The following is a 20,363-nucleotide window of genomic DNA, read 5'->3' as shown; positions in this document are numbered from 1 at the left end:
GTGGATGCTGGCAGGCTGAAAAGGCTGGTAAACACACGTGGCTGCTGGGGGGTGGGGCTCCAGTCACCCCGTGCTCAAGGGCCCTGTATCCATTAGAGGGAGTCCTGGCCTCGGGGCCTCTCCTCGTGGCCATGATCCCACAGTTCTGGGGCCCTGCAGGAGCCCAAAGCTGAGGGGCACACGGGAAGTTGGAAAAAGCCGTTCTTCTCTCATTGGGGTGTCTTTCAACAAATTTTCTTGAGCATGTTCTGTTCTAGAAGCTAGAGGAATGGATGAAACACACATTCCCGCCTGCACGGCGTCTACAACCTAGTAGGTGAGGTGAGGTGGACTTGCATCCTGCAAACAGCGATTACAGCCCTTGCGAAATGCCAGAGTCCCTGCTGTAGGGAGGAGATGGAATGTGGGCATCGGGGTTGTTTCCCAAAGGACAGTGACATGAGCTGAAGGACAATCGGGAGTCAAAGAGGGAGGTGCTAGGGGAGGCCTCTGTGCAGAGGGAACAGGACCCTGTGAGATCAGGGACTAGGACCGGTGGAAGGGGAAGCAAGAAAGTTCCAGAACAGGAGAGGGGAGCCGGAGAACTGCAGAAGCCAGACGATCAGCTTGGAGACTGCGGCAGGGGAGGGAACTTCTTTGGGTGAAAACCTCATTTTAAAAGGTCTTGGTCTCTTGACTCAGTCCCTGCAGTTGCTGGGGAAAGTGGACTCTTCGGGTAGGGCTCTGGTAATGGCCTTTATAGCCCCTGCCCTCAGAGGCCCCCCAAGTGGGAAGGGCCTGCCTCCTAGGCAGTGGGTGGTCACAGAGGACTGACTTTGAACCCAGTACAGGGGAGCCCCAGGAGGCTGGAGGCCTGCCCATGGCACTGGAAGAAAAAAACTGCGAAGGCTCTCCCTCAGGGCTATTCCCACAGCCACCGGAATGCAGCCCGGACTATCCAAACCTGCTCAGCCCACCTGCCCCCAGCCAGACAGCGACCATTCTAGCTGCTTCCCCGGAGGCCTGCTGACCCAGAGAGGTGTCAAAAAGCTGAGGCAGAACAGGGACAGACCTCCCAGAGACTCAGCAGGGAGTTGCAGAAGTCAGCAAACCAGCAGCTGTAGTCCATCCCCGTCCCCCTCATTCACCTGTTACGCACCACTTAGGGGCTTGCTGAAGCCCCAGCAAGGCAGTGACCACCTGGGAGCTTGGAAACACACCTATGCCCCAGACCACTGCAATCACAACCTCCAGTCAGCCCTGGCCACGGGCCCCAGATGACTCTGAGTCACAAGCCAGGGCTGGGAGGCACTGTATGAAAGGCGGCCTTCTCTACACAAGGCTGGACACACCCCTTCATGGCCTGTCTCCTAGGAGCTGGGGCGAATCTCTGGAGGATGTGCTGGGAACAAAGAAAACCCACGTGGTAAACGCTCACTCTTCCTTGGGAATCTGAAATGTTTACAGAATGGGGAAGGCTGAAAGTTGCCCACAGTGCCACACCTGGGGCTGAGGGCCGATGTACCCACCCTCTCCCAGAGGAAACACGACCCCCAACCAGACAAAACCACCTCACCCCCTCACAATCCCTACAGATATTCAAAGACTGGCACTTACACCTCACAACCTGAGTGCGTTTAAATGCCTAACACAACACCAAGTGCACTGTACACCACACTTTAAAAGGCAGACTCAGTTCCAGTGGGGCTGTCTGCTGTGGCACAGCACCACCTGGTGGCCACCCCGACCCGCGCACCTCCCTCCACCGTGTCCCCCCACATCCCAGTACCCTTACAGCAAGCCAATGAAAGAGGTGTTAATGTGGCTGTTTTGCAACTGAGGAAACGGGCAAAAGTGTAGTCATTTCTTCCAGTCAGTCAAGTTAGCGAGTGGCAGATGTGCTACACCATGTTGCACCCATTTTGGGACCTGTTTGAACGGCATGCCCCACCGTCGCTCCCACATCTGCCAGTATGTTTAACCCCACGTGCTGTTTCCGTCACGGCCTCCCCACATCTCCTTATTTTCAAACTTGGGCTGAAAACAGATGGCCTCATTTGCCCACTGAGATCATGTTCAAGATGAGGGATGTGCTGGGCACGGAGGCTCATGCCTGTAATCCCAGCACTCTGGGAGGCTGAGGCGGGCAGTGAAACCCTGTCTCTACTAAAAACACAAAAATCAGCCTGGCGTGGTGATGCATGCCTACAATCCCAGCTACTTGGGAGGCTGAGGCAGGAGAATCGCTTGAACCCAGGAGGCGGAGGTGGTAGTGAGCTGAGATCGTGCCACTGTGCTCCAGCCTGGGCGGCAGAGCAAGACTCCGTCTCAAAAAAAGATCAGGATGCAGGGAGGCAGCAACAGGACCCGTGTCCTGTTCCCACCGGAAGCTACTACCAGGTAGCATATTTTCCTTTCCCATCCTCAAAGACGAAAGACACTTAGGATTTTTAGTATTTTAATACACTTCAAATCAGTGTGTCTGGTTCATTTCAGTTCCTTCACTGCCAAACCTAGAGGAAAAGAGACAAAAGTAAGCCATCCAGAAGACACATCTAAGTTGCTGCTCCTTGTCTAGATTTTGTACTTAAGCTAAAGAGAGCACACAAGGTTCAGAAATTAGATCCACCAGGGAAGTTTTGGTTTAGTGTCTGATAAAACGACTTGGTCTATTATATTCAATCTGTTCCCTGTAAAAAATGGGGATTATCGGTACCAGCACCAGCCTCGAAGGACATGAACAGCACTAAATGAGCTCTAACCTCTCTTCTGGCTAAGGAAAGGATTTCTGCTACTGTATATAATCTGAGAATCACAACTATTCCTCACACTCCCAAGAGCAAGAGCAGATTGTTAAGACCATAAAATGGGCTCTGAAATCTGGGAGGGATTCAAAACAAGATACAAGACGGCCACACACAGCAACCTCCCAAACCCCACCCGCCCCTGAAGTGACTTCAGGCTCACTCACCAGGGGGCAGGGACTGCTTCAGTTTCTCTGCCTTCTCTTTGTCAGTGATGACCAGGGTGTAAAGGTATCTGCTGCATCGAACTTTAAACTTCACATTGTCCTTATTTTTCTTGATCTTGACAGCTACCGGAGACCAGAATCAGGAATTAAATTGTATCACAAAAAACAAATGTGACACAGTCCACATGCAAATATACTCAAGCAGTCAGCAGCACGCAAGGGACAGTCAGCACCCACCTCCAGCACTGCCCCTCTGCACAAACAGAAAACACTATTACCCATTCCTGCAACTTCGAACTTTTATTGGGTACACTGAACACAGCATTGTAGAACATCCTCTATCAACCTTACTATCTTTCTTATCTCTACTTTTTTTTTTTTTGAGACAGAGTCTCGCTCTGTTGCCAGGCTGGAGTGCAATGGCGCAATCTGGCTCCCTGCAACTTCCGCCTCCCAGGTTCAAGCAATTCTCCTGCTTCAGCCTCCTGGAGTAGCTGGGATTACAGGGGTGCGCCACCACACCCAGCCAATTTTTTGCATTTTTAGTAGAGATGAGGCTTCACCATGTTGGCCAGGATGGTCTTGATCTCTTGACCTCGTGATCCGCCAGCCTTGGCCTCCCAAAATGCTGGGATTACAGGCATGAGCCACCACGCCCGGCCTATTATCTTTTTTAAAAAGGATGGAAGCATCGATAAAGGAGATGGGCCGTCTGCTGGGACTGAGCGCTTTTCAACACTCCACTCCTGGAAATCACGTCTCCGCATCTGAGATGACGTTCTGGGCCAGTAAGACAGAGCTTGTGCTTCAGGATGCCTCCAGCCACTGCACACAATGCGCACCCAGGCCTTTCCTTGAATTTATGTGGAATCCATTTTCTGGGTTCTTTCCTGCTGCCAAGTTCTATCTCAGGATCACAGCTCAGACCAGAAACAGCTCTAACATGTACCTCAAGTTCAGCTGCGTGGGGTCTGAATTGTGCACCACTCTGGTTATGTACTAGCAGCGTCAATGCATTGCCATCTGGCTGCTGTGAGACAACCCCTTCCAGGGAGTAGTTACCACTCCACGTACTCGCCAAATGCCATGTTCTAACCACTTTAAAAACTGCCCAGACACTCCCAGGAATTGTTGTAATAGCAGTGATGTGCCCATCAAGAAAAAGGTGGCTGAGGGCCGAACACAGGCTCTAACGCACCAATGCAAGGACGTGGACAGATGCAGCACAAGACAATCTTGTCCTCGCAATTCTGCAACTCCATTTCTTTCCTTCTTTTTTTTTTTGAGACGGAGTCTCGCTCTGTTGCCCAGGCTGGAGTGCAGTGGCGTGATCTTGGCTCACCGCAAGCTCCGCCTCCCGGGTTCACACAATTCTCCTGCCTCAGACTCCCGAGAAGCTGGGACTACAGGCGCCCGCCACCGCACCTGGCTAATTTTTTTGTATTTTCAGTAGAGATGGGGTTTCACCGTGTTCACCAGGATGGTCTCGATCTCCTGACCTCGTGATCTGCCCGCCTCGGCCTCCCAAAGTGCTGGGATTACAGGTGTGAGACACCGTGCCCAGCTGCAACTCCATTTCTGCCAGTAACTGCTATGGGAATGGGCACATCAGAGGAAGCAGCACTGTGACTCAGAGCCTGCTAAGGCATGAGGTGCCTGGGCTCTTGTTCTTAATACATCCAGGCACCTGGGTATCTATCCAAACTAACCCATTTCAGTGTAACACTGACCCTAGCAACTGAACTAAGCTGAACACCACTTGCACAACATCTGGAGCTCTTCAAAATGGTTACTCAGTTGGGCGCAGCGGCTCACGCCTGTATAATCCCAGCACTTTGGGAGGCCGGGGGAGGCAGATCATCTGAGGTCGGGAGTTCGAGACCAGCCTGACCAACACTGTGAAACTCCGTCCTCTCCTAAAAAATAGAAAAATTAGCCGGGTGCCTGTAATCCCAGCTACTGGGGAGGCTGAGGCAGGAGAATCACTTGAACATGGGAGGCAGAGATTGCAGCGAGCCATGATCCCGCCATAGCACTCCAATTCCATTTCTAGATATATACCCTGAAGAACAGACAGCAACCACAGAAGAAATATTCGCACACCCATGTTCAGAGCATTATTCACAATAGCGAAAATGTAGAAGCAACCCAATGTCCATCAATAGACAGATAAACAAACCATGGCCTCCCACAATGGAAAACTCGGTCTGGGTGTAGTGGCTCACACCTGTAATCCCAGCACTTTGGGAGGCCGAGGCGGGCGGATCATGAGGTCAGGAGATCAAGGCCATCCTGGCTAACTCAGTGAAACCCCGTCTCTACTTAAAAAAAAAAAAAAAAAAAAAAAAAAAAATTAGCCGGGCATGGTGGTGGGCACCTGTAGTCCCAGCTACTCAGGAGGCAGAGGCAGGAGAATGGTGTTAACCCGGGAGGCGGAGCCTGAGGTGAGCCAAAATTGCACCACTGCACTCCAGCCTGGGCGACAGAGTGAGACTCCACCTCAAAAAAAAGAAAAAGAAGGCAATGCTGACACATGCTAGAGAACTCTGAAGAGAAAGAAGCCAGCCACAAAAGGTCAAATATGCAATAGCAGACTCCACTTGTATGGGGTATCCAGAGCAGTCACATTCAGGGACAAACTGGAAGCTGGTTGCCAGGGACTGGGAAGAATTGGGAGCTGGTGTTTAACAGAGGGAGTTTCAGTTTGGGAAGATAAAAGTTCTGGAGATGGGTGGTGATGGTGGCAGCTTCCCAACAATGTGAATTTACTGAATGCCACTGAACTGTACAATTATGCTTTGTGGTCCAGCCAGGAGTGCAGCAGCATAATCACGGCCCACTGCAGCCTCAATCTCCTGGGTTCAAGCAATCGCTACCTCAGCCTCCTGAGTAGCTAAGACCACAGGCACATGCCTGGCTAACTTTTTTCTTTTGTAAAGACAGGGTCTCACTATGATGCCCAGGCTAGTCTCATCCATCTGCCTCAGCCTCCCAAAGTGCTGGGATTACAGATGGGAACCACCATACCCAGTGTAAATGGTGAATTTTATGCTACGCCTATTACACATTAAAAATTAATATAACAATTTCAAAAGTTTTTTCAACAGCTACTGACACTTTACTATCTCTAGGGGACTGTGACCCCTACCTTTAAAGCTGCATCATCTAAAATCCAGGTTCCCAATTTTTTGTGAGAGACAGTCTCGCTCTGTCACCCAGGATGGAGTGCAGTGGGACGATCTCAGCTCACTGCAACCTCCACCTCCCAGGTCCAACTGATTCTCCTGCCTCAGCCTCCTGAGTAGCTGGGACTGCAGGCGTGTGCCACCATGACCGGTTAATTTTTAAATTTTTGGTAGAAATGGGGTTTTGCCATGTTGCCCAGATTGGTCTTGAACTCTTGGTTCAAACGATCTGCCCGCTTTGGCCTCCCAAAGTGCTGGAATTATAGGCATGAGCCATCACGCCTGGACCACCACCCTTTTTAAACACAAGCAAAGGGTGGTGTCATGTTTAACTTGCTCAGAAGGGTAAGTTATCTACTGGTAGAGTTGGGCTTTGAACTAGGCAGCGACCCCATATGGCCTGAAATAAAACTAACCTGATAACCTCATCTCTTTATACAAAACACTGGCAAACAGACATCATTCCCACCAGATGCTATTTGTTCCCACAGGTGGTCACCACCTCAAAGGTGACAGCCTGTTTTGGGTAATGGGGACACAAATATGACCCCCATCCCTGCCTACCCCCAACTCACTGAAAGGCTCTCCCTGTACACCAACCACCATCTGGCACCATCACTGGGGCACGGAGCATTAGCTGGTGTCTTCGCCCACCTTAACAGGCCTGTCCCATGCAACCCCACTTCCACATGTGACCTGATTCTCTTTCATACAGCTGAAAAAATATGACTCTGGGTTAAAGTAACAACATAACTCAAGACCTATGAAACACAAAAACACAAGCCCCCAAATCTTCAAGTATCACAAAGGGATAACACAACTACCTCTCTCACACTTGGTGTAAAACTGTAAGTGGGTAGCAGAGATTGGCACCTATCCATCGAAAATCTGCTGTTCAAGGATTTTCATGAATCACCTTCTTTCCCCTGTATGTACAAGCTGGGAGACAGCCTCACCACAGTCCAACTCAACCTTTGTGACTTTACAATGGTGGGAATGCGATGTGCATTCAGTAGAAGCCCTGCTTCAAACTTTGATCTTGGCTGGGCGCAGTGGCTCACGCCTGTAAGCCCAGCACTCTGGGAGGTGGAGGCAGGTGGATCACCTGAGGTTAGGAGTTCGAGACCAGCCTGGCCAACGTGGTTAAACACCGTCACTACTAAAAACACAAAAAATTAGCTAGGCGCGGTGGCGCGTGCCTGTAATCCCAGCTACACTGAGGCAGGGGAATCGCTTGAACGTGGGAGGCGGCAACTGCAGTGAGCCAAGATCGCACCACTGCAATCCAGCCTGGGCCACAGAGCCATACTGTCTCAAAAAAAAAAAAAGAAAAAAATTTTTTTAAAAAATCTTTTTCTGGGCTAGATAAGTATGACACTTTCTGACACTGGCCATCGACCACAGGATCACGATATAAACGACTATATTGCACAGTGTGCCGTGCTCAACACATTACATGCAAGTATCCAGCACTTCATTACAAAATGGGTTTTGTGTTAAGATTTTGCACAACTGCAGAAATTTGATGTATTATACAAAAGAAAACTGAACTCTGGGCAGCCTCTGAGATGCTCGCGATTAGCTAAGATGGTTCTAGAATTCCAGGGCCTCAACGTGCCCCACACAGGTCTTTCTCATGGGAAATACGATGTAACCACTGGTCCCAGAGGGCCAGGCACACGCCCAGACAGCCTAACCCGCCTCCTGCCAGCCATTCCGGGGAAGACGCTACCGGAGCGGTGGCAGGGTAGGCACCGGTCATCTTGAACCTTCGGAGCAACCACTTACATTTGGCATCCTTTCGTCGGGCTGTGAGCAGAAAGTCCTTGATTTCCTCAATTTTCCGAGGCTGCAACACAAAGGAAGCGGGTAAACAGACAGCAAAGAGACACGTCTTCCGGTGACGGTCCAGTCCACCAGCTCCTCCCGGCCTCCGGAGGCCCTGGGGAGGCTCTCTCGCCCTCGCCCCGGATCCCACGAACCCACACCGGGAAGGCGCCAGGCAGGGACCGTACTCACCATGGCGACAAGGCGCGCAGGGAGCTGGCGCGGACCGGGACCTGCAGGAAACAGTCCTTGGCGTTAACACGGCGCGGGGGATGGCAGTCAACCCCGCTTTCCCGCCCTCCCCCGAAATATCGCCCCCATCGCACTCCCTTTTCCTCCCCGACACCCTCCACGTGGACCTGGGGTCCCCAGATTTCACCTGGCCGTGGATTGCCCCAGATTACCCTTCTCACCCGCGTACCACTCTAGAGACACTCACAGCCAGCAGCGACCTAGTAAAAGAACGAAAAAGAACGAGACTTCCGTTTCCGGGCAGTTAAACCCTCCCAACGGAGGAAACTGGATACGGTGCCTGCCGAGGGTCAAGACTCATGTAGGCGTTGGCACTTCCAATTTCAGCAGCCCTGCCCCCTCGTGGTCGAGGTCAACAGTGCAGCTCCAAGAATGGAAGGGACCATCCTGGCTGCCGCCCTCCCTCCGACTCCCTCCTCCCACTGCTCCCCATCTCTTCCTTCTATGACCCCCGCCTCTTCCCCATCCACACTTCCTGTCTTCCCTCGCAACCTCCCAACCCTAGCCTGGCTTTGCTGGGTTTTAGTTCAGATTCAGTTCGAAGAGCTAACGCTTATTCTCCACGGCTTTCACTGGACCTGTGCACGGGACATCTGCACAGAGAATTCTTCATTTAATGGCAGAGACCGTCGTGTGCACCTTGTAGAACCTCTTGTTCTGGCGCCTCACGTTTTCTTCTTCCAGTCTCCTTTTTGGGACCTGAACCTGTCATGACCAGGGCCCTGGGATCTTCTTTCCGTAAGAGGGAGCGTTCCTGCCTGCTGCTTCCAGTTCCTTTAGGAATTGGTGTACAATGAAAGCAAGTTAAGGCCGGGCGCGGTGGCTCACGCCTATAACCCCAGCATTAGGGGAGGCCGAGGCCGGTGGATCGCTTGAGGCCAGGAGTTCGAGACCAGCCTGGGCAACCTAGTAAGGCCCCCCCCCACACCCATCTCTAGCAAAAATAATAATAATACTTCCAACAGCTGTGGCAGGGCTGCCCCTGGCTAAGTGTCTCACCTCTAGGGCTGATGGTGCAGCAGTGGGAGTTCTCCTGCTGTTGCCAGCTCTCACCACCACCCCAGAGGGGAGAGGTGGACTCAGGACTTGAACCCCTGCTGGGCAGATTCCCCAGTCCAGGCACCAGCCACTTCTTGGGGAGGCTTGGGCAGTTTGGGGAGGGCAGCCTTCCTTTCTCCCCCATAACATCCTTCAGGTTAGGCTCTTAGCAACGTGTGGTTATCGATTTTATTTTTATCCTCCACTTTTATTTTATTTCCAACCTCTCTACAAATGTCTACATTTTATTATATTTGTTTCCCCCAAATTTAATAACCACATGGCAGAATGTAATTGCTTCGTGCTTATTATTACAGAGCAGCCCTCCTGAAGAGAAAGAGCACTTTGCCGCGAGCTTTACTTAGAACTTATTTAACTTACGTTCCTTTCTTCCTCCCTCCTGCCCTTCCATTAACAAGCTCAGGCTGAGCACCTTCCTGGGGGTGCTGGAGATATAGGAACCAATAGACCTTGCTGCAGAGAGATCACAAAATACTGTAATAGCACTGAAGAGTCTTTTAAAGAAACTGAACGTTGTCTCTGCAACTGTAAATGTGTCAGGATTCCAGCAGTGGGAAAAGTTAATTGGCAAAAGCCTAATTTTAGATGCCTAAAGGTTGGATCCCATCTGAGAATCATGAGTGCTTCAGCTCTGACCTGAGGACTTTCCTGTACCTTAGAGCCTGGCTTTGCCAGCCCCTCCCATCTTAGGCGATGCCTTTCTGGTCTTTTCTACCCCACTGCTCCTCCACAAGCAACCACCCATTCAGCCAAGCCGAGGGGCCTCTTCATGTGCGGGGCACTTTCCGCCCTCCAGGTATTCGCTCTGGTGTCCACTCTGATGCCAAATGCTACTGGTCCTTCCGAGCTCAGCTCCCGCCTCCCCTTTTTCAGGCAGGATCCTTCACCCCTGACTTATGTCGCTTGCCACTCATACAGTGGTTCCTCGCAATCACTTCTCCGTAGGCTGCATGGAGGTGTTTCACTTTTCATACATGTGTACCGCTCTTTTTATTTTTAATTTTTTTTTTTTTTTTTTTTTTTGAGACGGAGCCTTGCTCTGTCGCCCAGGCTGGAGTGCAGTGGCCGGATCTCAGCTCACTGCAAGCTCCGCCTCTCGGGTTCACGCCATTCTCCTGCCTCAGCCTCCCGAGTAGCTGGGACTACAGGCGCCCGCCACCTCGCCCAGCTAGTTTTTCGTATTTTTGAGTAGAGACGGGGTTTCACCGTGTTAGCCAGGATGGTCTCGATCTCCTGACCTCGTGATCCGCCCATCTCAGCCTCCCAAAGTGCTGGGATTACAGGCTAGAGCCACCGCACCCGGCCTATTTTTAATTTTTTAAAACTTTTTTAGAGACACGGTCTCCCTAGGTTGCCCAGGCTGACCTTTAACTCTTGGGCTCAAGGGATCCTCCTGCCTCGAGCTCCCAAAGTGCTAGGATGACAGGTGTGAGCCACTATGCCCCACCTTACCACTTTTCCTTGAAGGCAAGGACAGTGCTCAGTATTCTGTCGATAACTCTCTAAGTGCAGTCCCCATCTGTACAGTAAGAGCTGAATGCTAACACTGCAGGATGATCCGGCTGGATGCGGCATCTGAGATCACTCACGATATGGAGGGGTGGATGGAGGGAGGAATTCAGGGAGAGCTAGAAGGAGGCATTGATGTGCCCGAAGCGGTGCCTGGCATGTAGTAGGTCCAAAAACTATTTGTTGAATGAATGACTGGTGCTTCTCACCTCACTGCAGGCCCGACAGGACAAGGACAGGGATAGAAGGAGGAGCTGCACCTCCCTTTTGGCGGCGATCCCAGGGAGACAGATGTTCGCCCTCTTGAGTTGTATAATTTAAGGGACCATAGATGTGTAGTAGCAAAACACAATGGCACATTTGTTCAAGTACCAAAGACCTCCAGCTCCCCAAGGGGGACAAATAGCAAAATAAGCCACAGCCACTAAAAGTGAGGCAAGGCGCCAAGAGGGCACACTTCCCTGCTGTATGGGAGGATGAGCCTCAAATGTCCTGGAGTGGTCGGGGACTGTCAGAGACCAAGGCTGGCAGAGCCCTGGCCCTGAGCGCCACAGCCTGAGACCCTGAGAGGATGCTGCCCCGGACATGAGCCTCCCTGGTGAATGCCATACACACACGAAATGAAACTCTCTAAGGCCCAGGGGGGATCCTGCAGGAGAGGAAAGCCCCGGACTCGAGGACAGGAGGGTCAGGCTGCCTGTTATGGTCGTTCTGGCCATTGGTGGGCTGGAATGTCCAACGCTGGCGGCTGCAGGACGGTGAGGGCTATTCCCATTGTCAAGAGGTGGAAGGGAGGGTCTGAAGCAGGGTGCTGCAGCGTGATTGGAAGCTGGAGAGGCACGGAGGGCATGTCTGGAGCTGCAGGGTACAGTCTAACACTTTCCCCTCCTTCCCTTCCCTCACTCTGCTGGCTCTGGGTAGAGAGGGCCTCAGAAGGCACATGGCCTCCCCTCCTCCCTCCAGCAGCCCCGCCCCGGCCACTCCTGAAGGCCGAATGGTTTAGAGTTTTCTCTTCAGTTTTCAGGGACACATTGGAAAGAGGACCAGGATCGGTCAAAAAAACCCCAATGCCCCAGCTTGCAGGTGGGCGGAGGGCTGGCATGGCACATGGCTGACAAAACCTCCCAGCCTCCGGGATTTTCTCCCATTCAGTCCATTCTGTTCACGTGGTGAACATCGATTGAGCTACTACTCTAAGGCAGCCACTGGGCTGGGCCTGGGAATAAGCAGAATGCGGTTCCAGCTCCAAACACTCATGACTGCTGGGATCCCATAACAAGCTGTGGAGGATGCCCAGAGGCTAGGGGTCTAATTCCTCCTGAGGGAGTCCTGGAAGGCTTCGTGGAGGGGGGGACACAGTGTGCTGCCTCCGGGAGGGGTGCGCAGCAGCTTGCCAGGAGAAGAACTTGCAGACAGAAGGAGGGAGGGAGCTGACGTCAGCCCAGGGTCGGGAGAATGCGAGGTGTTTATGAGAATTGGTGGGAAATTCAGTGTGGCAGAGGTAAGGAGGGTCTGGGGCCGGGGGTCGGGAAGAAGAGGCTGGAAGGGGTGTTGGGCTGGAGTCCAGGGACTTCAGGAGTTCCCCTTACAGCCTCACGGATGCCCGCTGTGGTCATCGTCACCGAAGGGCCCATCCCTGGGGTCCATAGCACCTCCTTCAATGCCTAGCGGTGATCTTCCGAGCCTTGGTTTCCTGGTTTCTAATGCTCTGTGTGTGTGCGTGCACGTGTGTGCATGTGTTGGGGGTAGGGGGTGTGCTGTCGCCTCTCTCCCGCCTCTCAGGGTTGCAGCGAAGCTTCCAACCCGCACCTCTCAGGCAAGGCCCGCCCTGGGTGCTGTGTCCACCGGCGGCCGCACGGGGGCGCTGAGGCCGCGGCTGGAAACGGAGTAGTCCCTTCCGTGCGACTCCTGGGAGCTCAGGCGGAGAGAAATGTACATAAATTACCGGGAATATTTATATGCGATTTCATACCTGGTGGAGGGCTTTCATATCCACCATCTCATTTAATCTCCAGGAGGCCCCCAAGAGGCCCCTGCCTTTGGCTGCCAGCAGGGCTGGCCTTTAAACCATCTCGGAAGGGAGTTATTAAACCTTAAAGGTTGTCAGCAGGCGGGGACTCTGGTCCCTGGCACTGAACTCATTTCCCTGGGAAAGGATGGGGAGGTGGTGGAGGGTGAGTTGGTGCTTTATTTATTTATTTATTTATTTATTTATTTATTTATTTATTTTTGAGACAGAGTCCTGCTCTCTTGCCCAGGCTGGAGTGCAGAGGTGCAATCGCTGCTCATGGTAGCCTCAACCTGTCAGGCTCAAGTGGTCCTCCCGCCTCAGCCTCCCAAGCAGCTGGGACCACAGGCATGTGGTTATATTCTTTTTTTCTTTTCTTTCTTTCTTTTCTTTTCTTTTGTAGAAATGGGGTCTCCCTATGTTGCCCAGGCTAGTCTCAAACTTCTGGCCTCCAATGATCCTCCTGCCTTGGCCTCCAAAGTACTGGGATTACAGGTGTGCACTACTGTACCCGGCCCACTGCTGTTTTTTGGAAAGTGAAGATGGTGAGTTTAAAGGGATGCTGGTTACTTACTGTCCCCCTGGACCCCAAAGAGTCCGTGAGTCCCTGAGAGGTAGACAGGTTTAACATTCTCCCCACTGCTGAGCTAGAAGCCACCAGGCAAGGCCGGGCAGACTGGAACAGGGATTCTCATGCCCCACGTGGTTGACCTTTGTAGATGGAGTTACTTTCACTTTCTGTTTAGGGGCTGGGACTGTTCTGAGCTTTGTAAGCATCCCAGGCTGGTACTCGGTTAATGCTAGAACCTCACAACTGTGAGAAACAAAAATGTCTCTAGACATTGCCAAATGTCCCCGGGGGAAAGCAGGGCAGTGCCCTTTGTGCTTGAGAGCCGCTTGACTAGGAGGCCAAAACCACGAGGACATTCTTTGTCATAATGGGTATCTGTCTTCTGTACCTATGGCCAGGTAACTCATGGGCTCAGGCTACTGTCTTATTTGCACCTAGCCTAGGGTTTCAAAGCTTTTCTGTGGATGCTGTAAGGAGGACCGCCCTGGGTGCTGCCTCTGCCTGGGCTCTACGGGGGGCAAGGTGGGGTTCAGTCGGCTCTAGTTATCAGGAGCATCGTGGCAGCCCCATTGGCCAGGACCCTCGTCCCCACTCTGGGAGGCACAGCACTGATGTCAGCCCAGAGCGGGTGGGAACACCTTTTCCAGTGGGAAGCCTCGGGATGGGGTGGGGAGCTGGGGTGGGAGAAGGAAGGAGAGGCATGGGGCCTGTCTTTAAGGTACCTCTAGGTTCCTAAGTGGTAAAGATGCAGAAATAAGATCCTGCCCCTGTTCCCACCTCAAGGGACACACAGACTAGTAAGGGACCCAGTGACGAGGTTGGGCCCTAGGTGTAGGAAGTGTTTGGAATTGTGGGACCAGATGGAGGCCATGGGGGTCTGATATAGGCTGGGGAAGGGCTGGGCCAGGAAAGTCCTCTAGGAGTAACATTGATGGTGATTCACAGAGAGGAGCAGAATATTGCTTTGTCCTGAAAACCCACCCAACACAACCAGAGGAGCCTGCTAGAGCGTGCAAACCCTCGTAGCAAGTAAGTTCCAGGGTGACAAGAATGAAAGAACCATCAGATTGAGTGGCATCAAATCAGGTGGTCTTCCTGGAGGAGGCAGTGTGATGGGGTAGGAGGAAAACTGTTCCTGGAGGCAGGCAGTCTTAGATTCAAAATCAGTGTCTGGCTGGGAGAATGTCAATGAGTCTCCTGAGAGCTCTGAGCCTCAGTTTCTGTTGAGTATTAATTCCTGCTGGGATTCAGGCCGCTGTGGCCAGTTGTGTGCAGCTTGCACAACTGTCTGCGGCTGCCCTGCTTATGAGAAAACAGAAGGCACCAAGAACAGAAAAATGCTTAGCCCAGCACCCGGCTCTGTGGCTGCTAATTGAATGTAAGTCCTAGGCAAGAGTTGCCAATGGATTTGGAGGAAAAAACCTGCAACCTGCAACCTAGAGGAGGTGTGGGCTGGAGTGGCGAGCAGCCCCGCTTGCCCAGACCTGTGAGGCAGGGTAGGGCCACTCCGAAAGCCCCGCACCATCTCCTGCACGGGGGGCAGAGTCAGTTTTGACAGAAGACACCTCCGCCCCACTTTTCCCCACTGGCCCCTTTCACTCCAAGAGCTGCTTCCTGCGTGTCCAGTCTGCTAGCGCAGAAAGGACAGATGAGGCCGTATTCACCAACAGTGAGGAGAATAACACCGAGGCAGAGGAGAATGCGTTTTCAGTGTGAGGGACAAGCACCCCTCCTATAGATCAACATGTGCCAGGGTGAGGGGACATCAGAGTGAGAAAAAAGGGCACAGACCCTTCAAAGAGGGCCGGCCTATCAGCTCATATATATCTTGCATTTTGCGGAGGGAGAGAGGAAATCAATAGAGCTGTCAGCTGCGTCATGCATTCAGCCTCACAGACGTCCCCTCCTCAGGATGCTCCAGACGGATGCTTCAAATTAAAAACCGGGGGAGGGTGCGCTGGGGGTGCTGGGAGACAAACACCCTGACAGGCCAGAGGAAAAGGAGGGAAGCCATTGAAGATCTGGGGAAATTAAAGTCCATAAATCACGAGCGTCCCGGGCGTGAATGACATGAGCGTCTTAGCAGTAGTGCTGGACGGGTTGTAGGTCCTTCTGCCAGGCAGAGTCCCCCAGGGGGAGGCTGGTGACCCAGTGGGCGGGCTTCTCTCCTCCAGGCTTGGACTCCCTGCAGGAGGGAGGGGAGGGCGGGGCAGACCTCTGGCCTTGCTGGTGTTAGTGCCGGGATGGAGGGCGTGGGTGTGGGCTGGACTGGGGCATGGCATGGCGGCATAGGGTGAAATGGAGGTGATCTCATAACCGGATTGTGTGGGGGGAGTGTCCTTTGGGTGGGCGTACGTGGATGGGTTGCAGCATCTCGACGGAAGCACAAGGCTTTGCTCCCTGGTAACTGCTCCTGGGAAGCTCTGGCATCTGAAGGCTGAAGCTGCGTCCCTGACCCTTTCCCTGGGCCGCAGGAGTCGACCCCATGGAGAGCGCCGCAGCCTGCACTTTGTCAGCCCTGCCTGCCTCTCCTCTGCACCCCCGCTGCTTCCTGTCTGTCTGCTCCTTCCACTCTCCCTGTCTGTGAGCCCGTCCTGCCTGCTGGGCACCTGCTCTTCCCTCTGCCACAGAGGCTCCTGCCCTCTGTCCCTCTCATTTTGCAGTGGAGCCTGCAGGTGCTGCTTTGTTCCCTTATTTCTCTTTTCTTTTCTTTTCTTTCTTTCTTTCCTTTTTTTTTTTTTTTTTGAGCTGAAGTTTCAGTCTCATTGCCCAGGCTGGAGTGCAATGGCGTGATCTCGGTCACTGCAACCGCTGCCTCCCGGGTTCAAGCGATTCTCCTGCCACAGCCTCCTAATTAGCTGGGATTAGAGGCACACACCACCATACCCAGATAATTTTGTATTTTTAATAGAGATGGGGTTTTGCCACGTTGGCCAGGCTGGTCTGGAACTCCTGACCTCAGGTGATCTGTCCACCTCAGCCTTTCAAAGTGCTGGGATTACAGGCATGAGCCAATGCGCCTGACTCCTACTTTGCTCCCTCTTTCCAGCCGTGGGCCAGCGGCCCTTGTGAGGAGGCCTGAGTGGTCGTGGGTCCCCTCTGTGTCCTGCCCAGGGATGGCCAGCCTGGCTTGGGGTGTGAGAGAGCTGGTGCAGAGGCTCGGGAGAGAAATGTTCGAGGGGTAGAAGGACTGAGTAACTGTCCCTGACCCCCTGAGATAACTTTGTGTCACCCTCACCCTGGGCTCATCTGTCCATGGGGGCCCAACAGAGAAGAAAACCAGAGAAGAAACAACCGGGAGAGAAGGGGCTGCCTTCCCCAAATGCTGTTTGCCCCCCACTTGAGGGATCCTTTGAGGTCTTAACAGGAAGCAGAGGCACAGTCAGACTGTGTGCTTTGAGGGTAATTTTCATAAAAGGTCTGTTTGCAAGCGTGGGCAGGTGCAGGACACCAGAGAGGAGAGTGTGGAGCTCCAGCGAGTGTCAACGGGGACTGTTACTACCATGGGGGAGGGGAGGGGTCACCAGACCCAAGACAGCTCTGCTGCGAGGAGGGACCTGCCTGATGGGGCTGGGGCTTTCAGCCGAGCAACGCCCTCAGCCCGTGGCCGCCTCTCAGGGGAATGAAGCATCGAGCTCACAATCTTCCCTTCCTTCTCTCAGTGTCCTGCCTGGGCACCCCATTGGCTGAGCCCAACAGGTTCAAGGCGGTCTTCCTTGGGCACAGAGCAAGATATCCAACCCACCCCCTCCCCAGCACAGTGCAAGGAGCCCATCAAAGGTGGCGTCGGGATGGCTTTGTGAGAGATCTTCTCTCCCCTTTCTGGTCACAAGGCAGAGAAGTCCCCCAGGTCTTGGGCTGGCACTCTTCCATCCTGTCCCACTAGCTCTCAGGAGCCCTTCTCTCCCTCATCCCCTAAATCCTGGCCATGCCTTTAGCTGAGATTGGAGGCACACTCTAGCTAGCCTGCACAACACACAGATGAGCCCAGACACACCTCTCCAGTGCACAGTCCAGACACTCCTCTCCAGTGCACAGCTGAGCCCAGACACACCTCTCCAGTGCACAGCTGAGCCCAGACATACTTTCCAGTGCACAGGTGAGCTCGCATGCACGCACAGTTACATGCCCGCCAAGGCATCTGGAGAAACAGATAGGCCTGAGGTTGCTTGGTGGTGTTACACTGCCTAGGACAAGTTCTACCAATTCAACTGGTGACCATGTTTCCAAAAGCAATTACCAGAGTGCTGCAATGCCTCCCCAGGTGAGGAGATTAAAGACACGGCTCCTGGCTAGAAGCAGGGACTCGAGGGGTCCGTGTGCTGCATACATCAGAGACAAGCCTGCGGGTACCTGCCTGTGAGCACACACGTGCTTAGAGCAGCCAGACCCGGGAGGGATGTAGGGGAAGGAGACACACCAGGAACGCACCAGCAGAGGCCAGCAGCCCCTCAGCACAGGTGGGGCCTGGGTCACTGTGTTCCGTCTTTCTTCTGTTTTCTTCTCTGGTGTGTGCAAGCAACAATAACAAAACAATCTGTGCGAATCTAGACTCGATGCTAGGGGATGGGGAGGAGATGTACCTGCTTGTTAAAAAGGGAGGAAGTGGCTGCCATTGGCCTAAGTGGTAAGAAGCCACCTCTTCCTGAAAGCTCACCAGCAGCTGCGTGTTCCCATGTCACAGGAATCGCAACATCTTTGGAAAAAGAGGGATGGAGGTAGAAGTGACCCTAACCCCTAACCAGTCTCCTGCCTGGCTGAGTCTTGGGGAGGAAGGGTTTCTGCAGAGGGCATGGCTGCTCTCCACAGTCTGGGCCTCCAAGCCTTGGCTCTATCCCTAACCCCCACCTGCTGTCAGGAGCACTTTGGAGGGGGGCCTGGGCTGTTCCCGTCACTCAGTCATCTTTCCCCTTCCCTGTAGCCTGTGGCTTCTGGAAATACAGCCTCAGGGGTGGAGGGAGGAGAAGGGGTGGAGGTGGAAGGGCAGGCCGGACGCCACTGCATCATGCGCCTGGTCCTATCCACCTCTTTCTTTTTTTTCTGAGATGGAGTCTCGGTCTGTCACCCAGGCTGGAGTGCAGTGGCACAATCTCAGCTCACTGCAACATCCACTTCCCAGGTTCCTTCTGCCTCAGCCTCCTGAGTAGCTGGGATGACAGGCACCTGCCACCATGCCTGGCTAATTTTTGTATTTTTAGTAGGGACATGGTTTCACCATGTGGACCAGGCTGGTCTCTAACTCCTGACCTCAAGTGATCTGCCTGCCTTGACCTCCCGAAGTGTTGAGATTACAGGCATGAGTCACCGCGCCCGGCCCACTTCCTTCTTACCTTTCTGTTCACAACCTCCCTGTCAGCCCTTGCCTGACAGGCTGATCTGCTATTAATGGAGCAAGACAGCTGCAGTTGGCTTGTTAATTACAGCAGCTGAAGTCCTCAGCCCAGGCTGCTTTGGAGGGCAGAGGAGGCGTGGCTGCAGTTGGTTGTCAACATGGCCTTCCCCTCGCATTTAATGCCCTGAGAACAGAGGTCTGGCTGGGTTGGCAGAGGGTCAGTGTGTGTGGCTGGCTGGAGTCACATCCGATCTGGGGAGGAAGCCTGCTGGTGGAGCAGAGAGGAACCCTGTCCCGTGGTTTCAGCATAGAACAGGGAACAATAACTTCTGCTGTGTCAAGTGTCTACTATGAGCCAGGAGCCACACCAGCTGCTCCATGAAGATCATCTATAATCCTCACCATGGCTCTAAGTTAGGCAAAATTGCAACCCTTACTTTATAGATGAGGGCTCTGAGGCACAGAGAGGTTAAGTGACTCACCCAAGGTCACACAGCTAGTAACTGGAGGGCAAGGAAGCCTCATGACTCAAGTGTGCAGTGTTACCTTATTGAATGCCTCAAAGCCTTTGCCTCCTTCTCCAGGGATGAGCTGGGTCACGTGCTGCTCGAGTAGGACCCAAACTGTGAGGTGACTCATTTATTCTACAAGTATTTACTAAGCACCTTCTCTTCACTAGGAGATGATCTTCTCTTAGAGATGAAGAAACATGTTCCCTGTCCTGGTGGAGTTTGCCTCCAGCCTGGGAGATGGGCTGTTTTCCCAGCTCCGCGCCTTGCCTGATGGCCTCCGATGATTTGACTATCCTGGGACAATCCTGGGGTTGGGACTGAGACTCAGAGACTCTCTGGTTTGTGGTTGATTGGCCTGAGATTTCATGTGAACCAGGGGCAAAGGGCGCTTATTTGGGGGAAGCCACAATGGGTGTTGTAGGCAGAATCCAGAGAGTAGGTGACCCTAGAAAAAGAGCAGCTGTGGCCGGGTGCAGTGGCTCACGCCTGTAATCCCAGCACTTTGGGAGGCCGAGGTGGGAGGATCACCTGAGGCCAGGAGTTCAAGACCAGCCTGGCCAATGTGGCGAAACCCTGTCTCTACTAAAAATACAAAAATTAGCCGGGCGTGGAGGTGTGTGCCTGTAATCCCAGCTACTTGGGAAGCTGAGGCAGGAGAATCGCTTGAACCCAGCCTGAGCGACAGAGTGAGACTCTGTCTCAATAATAATAATAATAATAATAATAATAATAATAATAGCAGCTGCTTGAGTGCAGGGTCTGTGCCATTCTCTCCATTCTTCTTTGTCCCTGTGAGACCAGGTGTACTTTCTGCCCCTGGGTATTGTGAACTTTCCTGCCCCCTAACTTCCCTTTCCACGTATTTCTGCTTTTTCCTTTAGCTCCCTTTCCAGGCATGGTGGTGCTCACCTGTGGTCCCCAAAATTGAAAGTGAATGAGAAGTCCTGGTTAAGGTGGAAGAGAAGACAGGAAGTCCTGCCTAGGACATAAGACCCCTTTCACTGTGGGAACACCAAATGGGGAGCTAGACGCCTCCCTGGGGCCTGAACAAATGACTGGGCTTTCACCAGGCAGGGAAGAGGGACTGGGAAGGCATTCCAGGAAGGAGTGGAACTTGGCAGAGGGAAGAGCGTTAACGGTTGAGGGGGCTATGCAAGG

General features: G+C 53.1%; 1 protein-coding gene and 1 long non-coding RNA gene across 6 annotated transcripts; one reads left to right on the top strand and one right to left on the bottom strand.

Moving 5' to 3' along the window:
- Window positions 1-2,420: 2,420 nt before the first annotated feature.
- RPL38 (ribosomal protein L38) lies at window positions 2,421-8,434 on the bottom strand. Of its 5 annotated transcripts, none has more exons than XM_015120257.3 (5): window positions 8,342-8,434; window positions 8,155-8,195; window positions 7,924-7,984; window positions 2,951-3,073; window positions 2,421-2,492 (listed from the first exon to the last, which is right to left on the bottom strand). In XM_015120257.3, exons 2-5 carry the CDS (start codon window positions 8,155-8,157, stop codon window positions 2,467-2,469), a joined length of 213 nt encoding a protein of 70 aa, XP_014975743.2. In that variant the 5' UTR covers window positions 8,158-8,195; window positions 8,342-8,434; the 3' UTR covers window positions 2,421-2,466. The 5 variants fall into 5 exon arrangements, with proteins under 5 accessions (XP_014975743.2, XP_028692582.1, XP_014975738.2 ...); XM_028836749.2 differs by having other exon boundaries at window positions 8,367-8,434; XM_015120252.3 differs by having other exon boundaries at window positions 8,376-8,434.
- LOC144335922 (uncharacterized) lies at window positions 2,943-6,867 on the top strand. The gene is made up of 2 exons (XR_013407192.1): window positions 2,943-3,590; window positions 5,962-6,867. It is a non-coding gene; the product is annotated as an uncharacterized LOC144335922 (long non-coding RNA).
- Window positions 8,435-20,363: the final 11,929 nt, after the last annotated feature.

This window comes from Macaca mulatta, chromosome 16 (genome assembly GCF_049350105.2).
Source record: "Macaca mulatta isolate MMU2019108-1 chromosome 16, T2T-MMU8v2.0, whole genome shotgun sequence".
NCBI classification, from domain to species: Eukaryota; Metazoa; Chordata; class Mammalia; order Primates; family Cercopithecidae; genus Macaca; species Macaca mulatta.
This window is presented reverse-complemented; position numbering and strand designations above follow the sequence as displayed.

Coding starts and splice junctions, on each gene's coding strand:
- RPL38 (XM_015120257.3), bottom strand. Junction 3,074..7,923: donor CCGACGAAAGGATGCCAAAT/GTAAGTGGTTGC, acceptor GGTCTCCGGTAG/CTGTCAAGATCAAGAAAAAT. Junction 2,493..2,950: donor GAAGCAGTCCCTGCCCCCTG/GTGAGTGAGCCT, acceptor CTTTTCCTCTAG/GTTTGGCAGTGAAGGAACTG.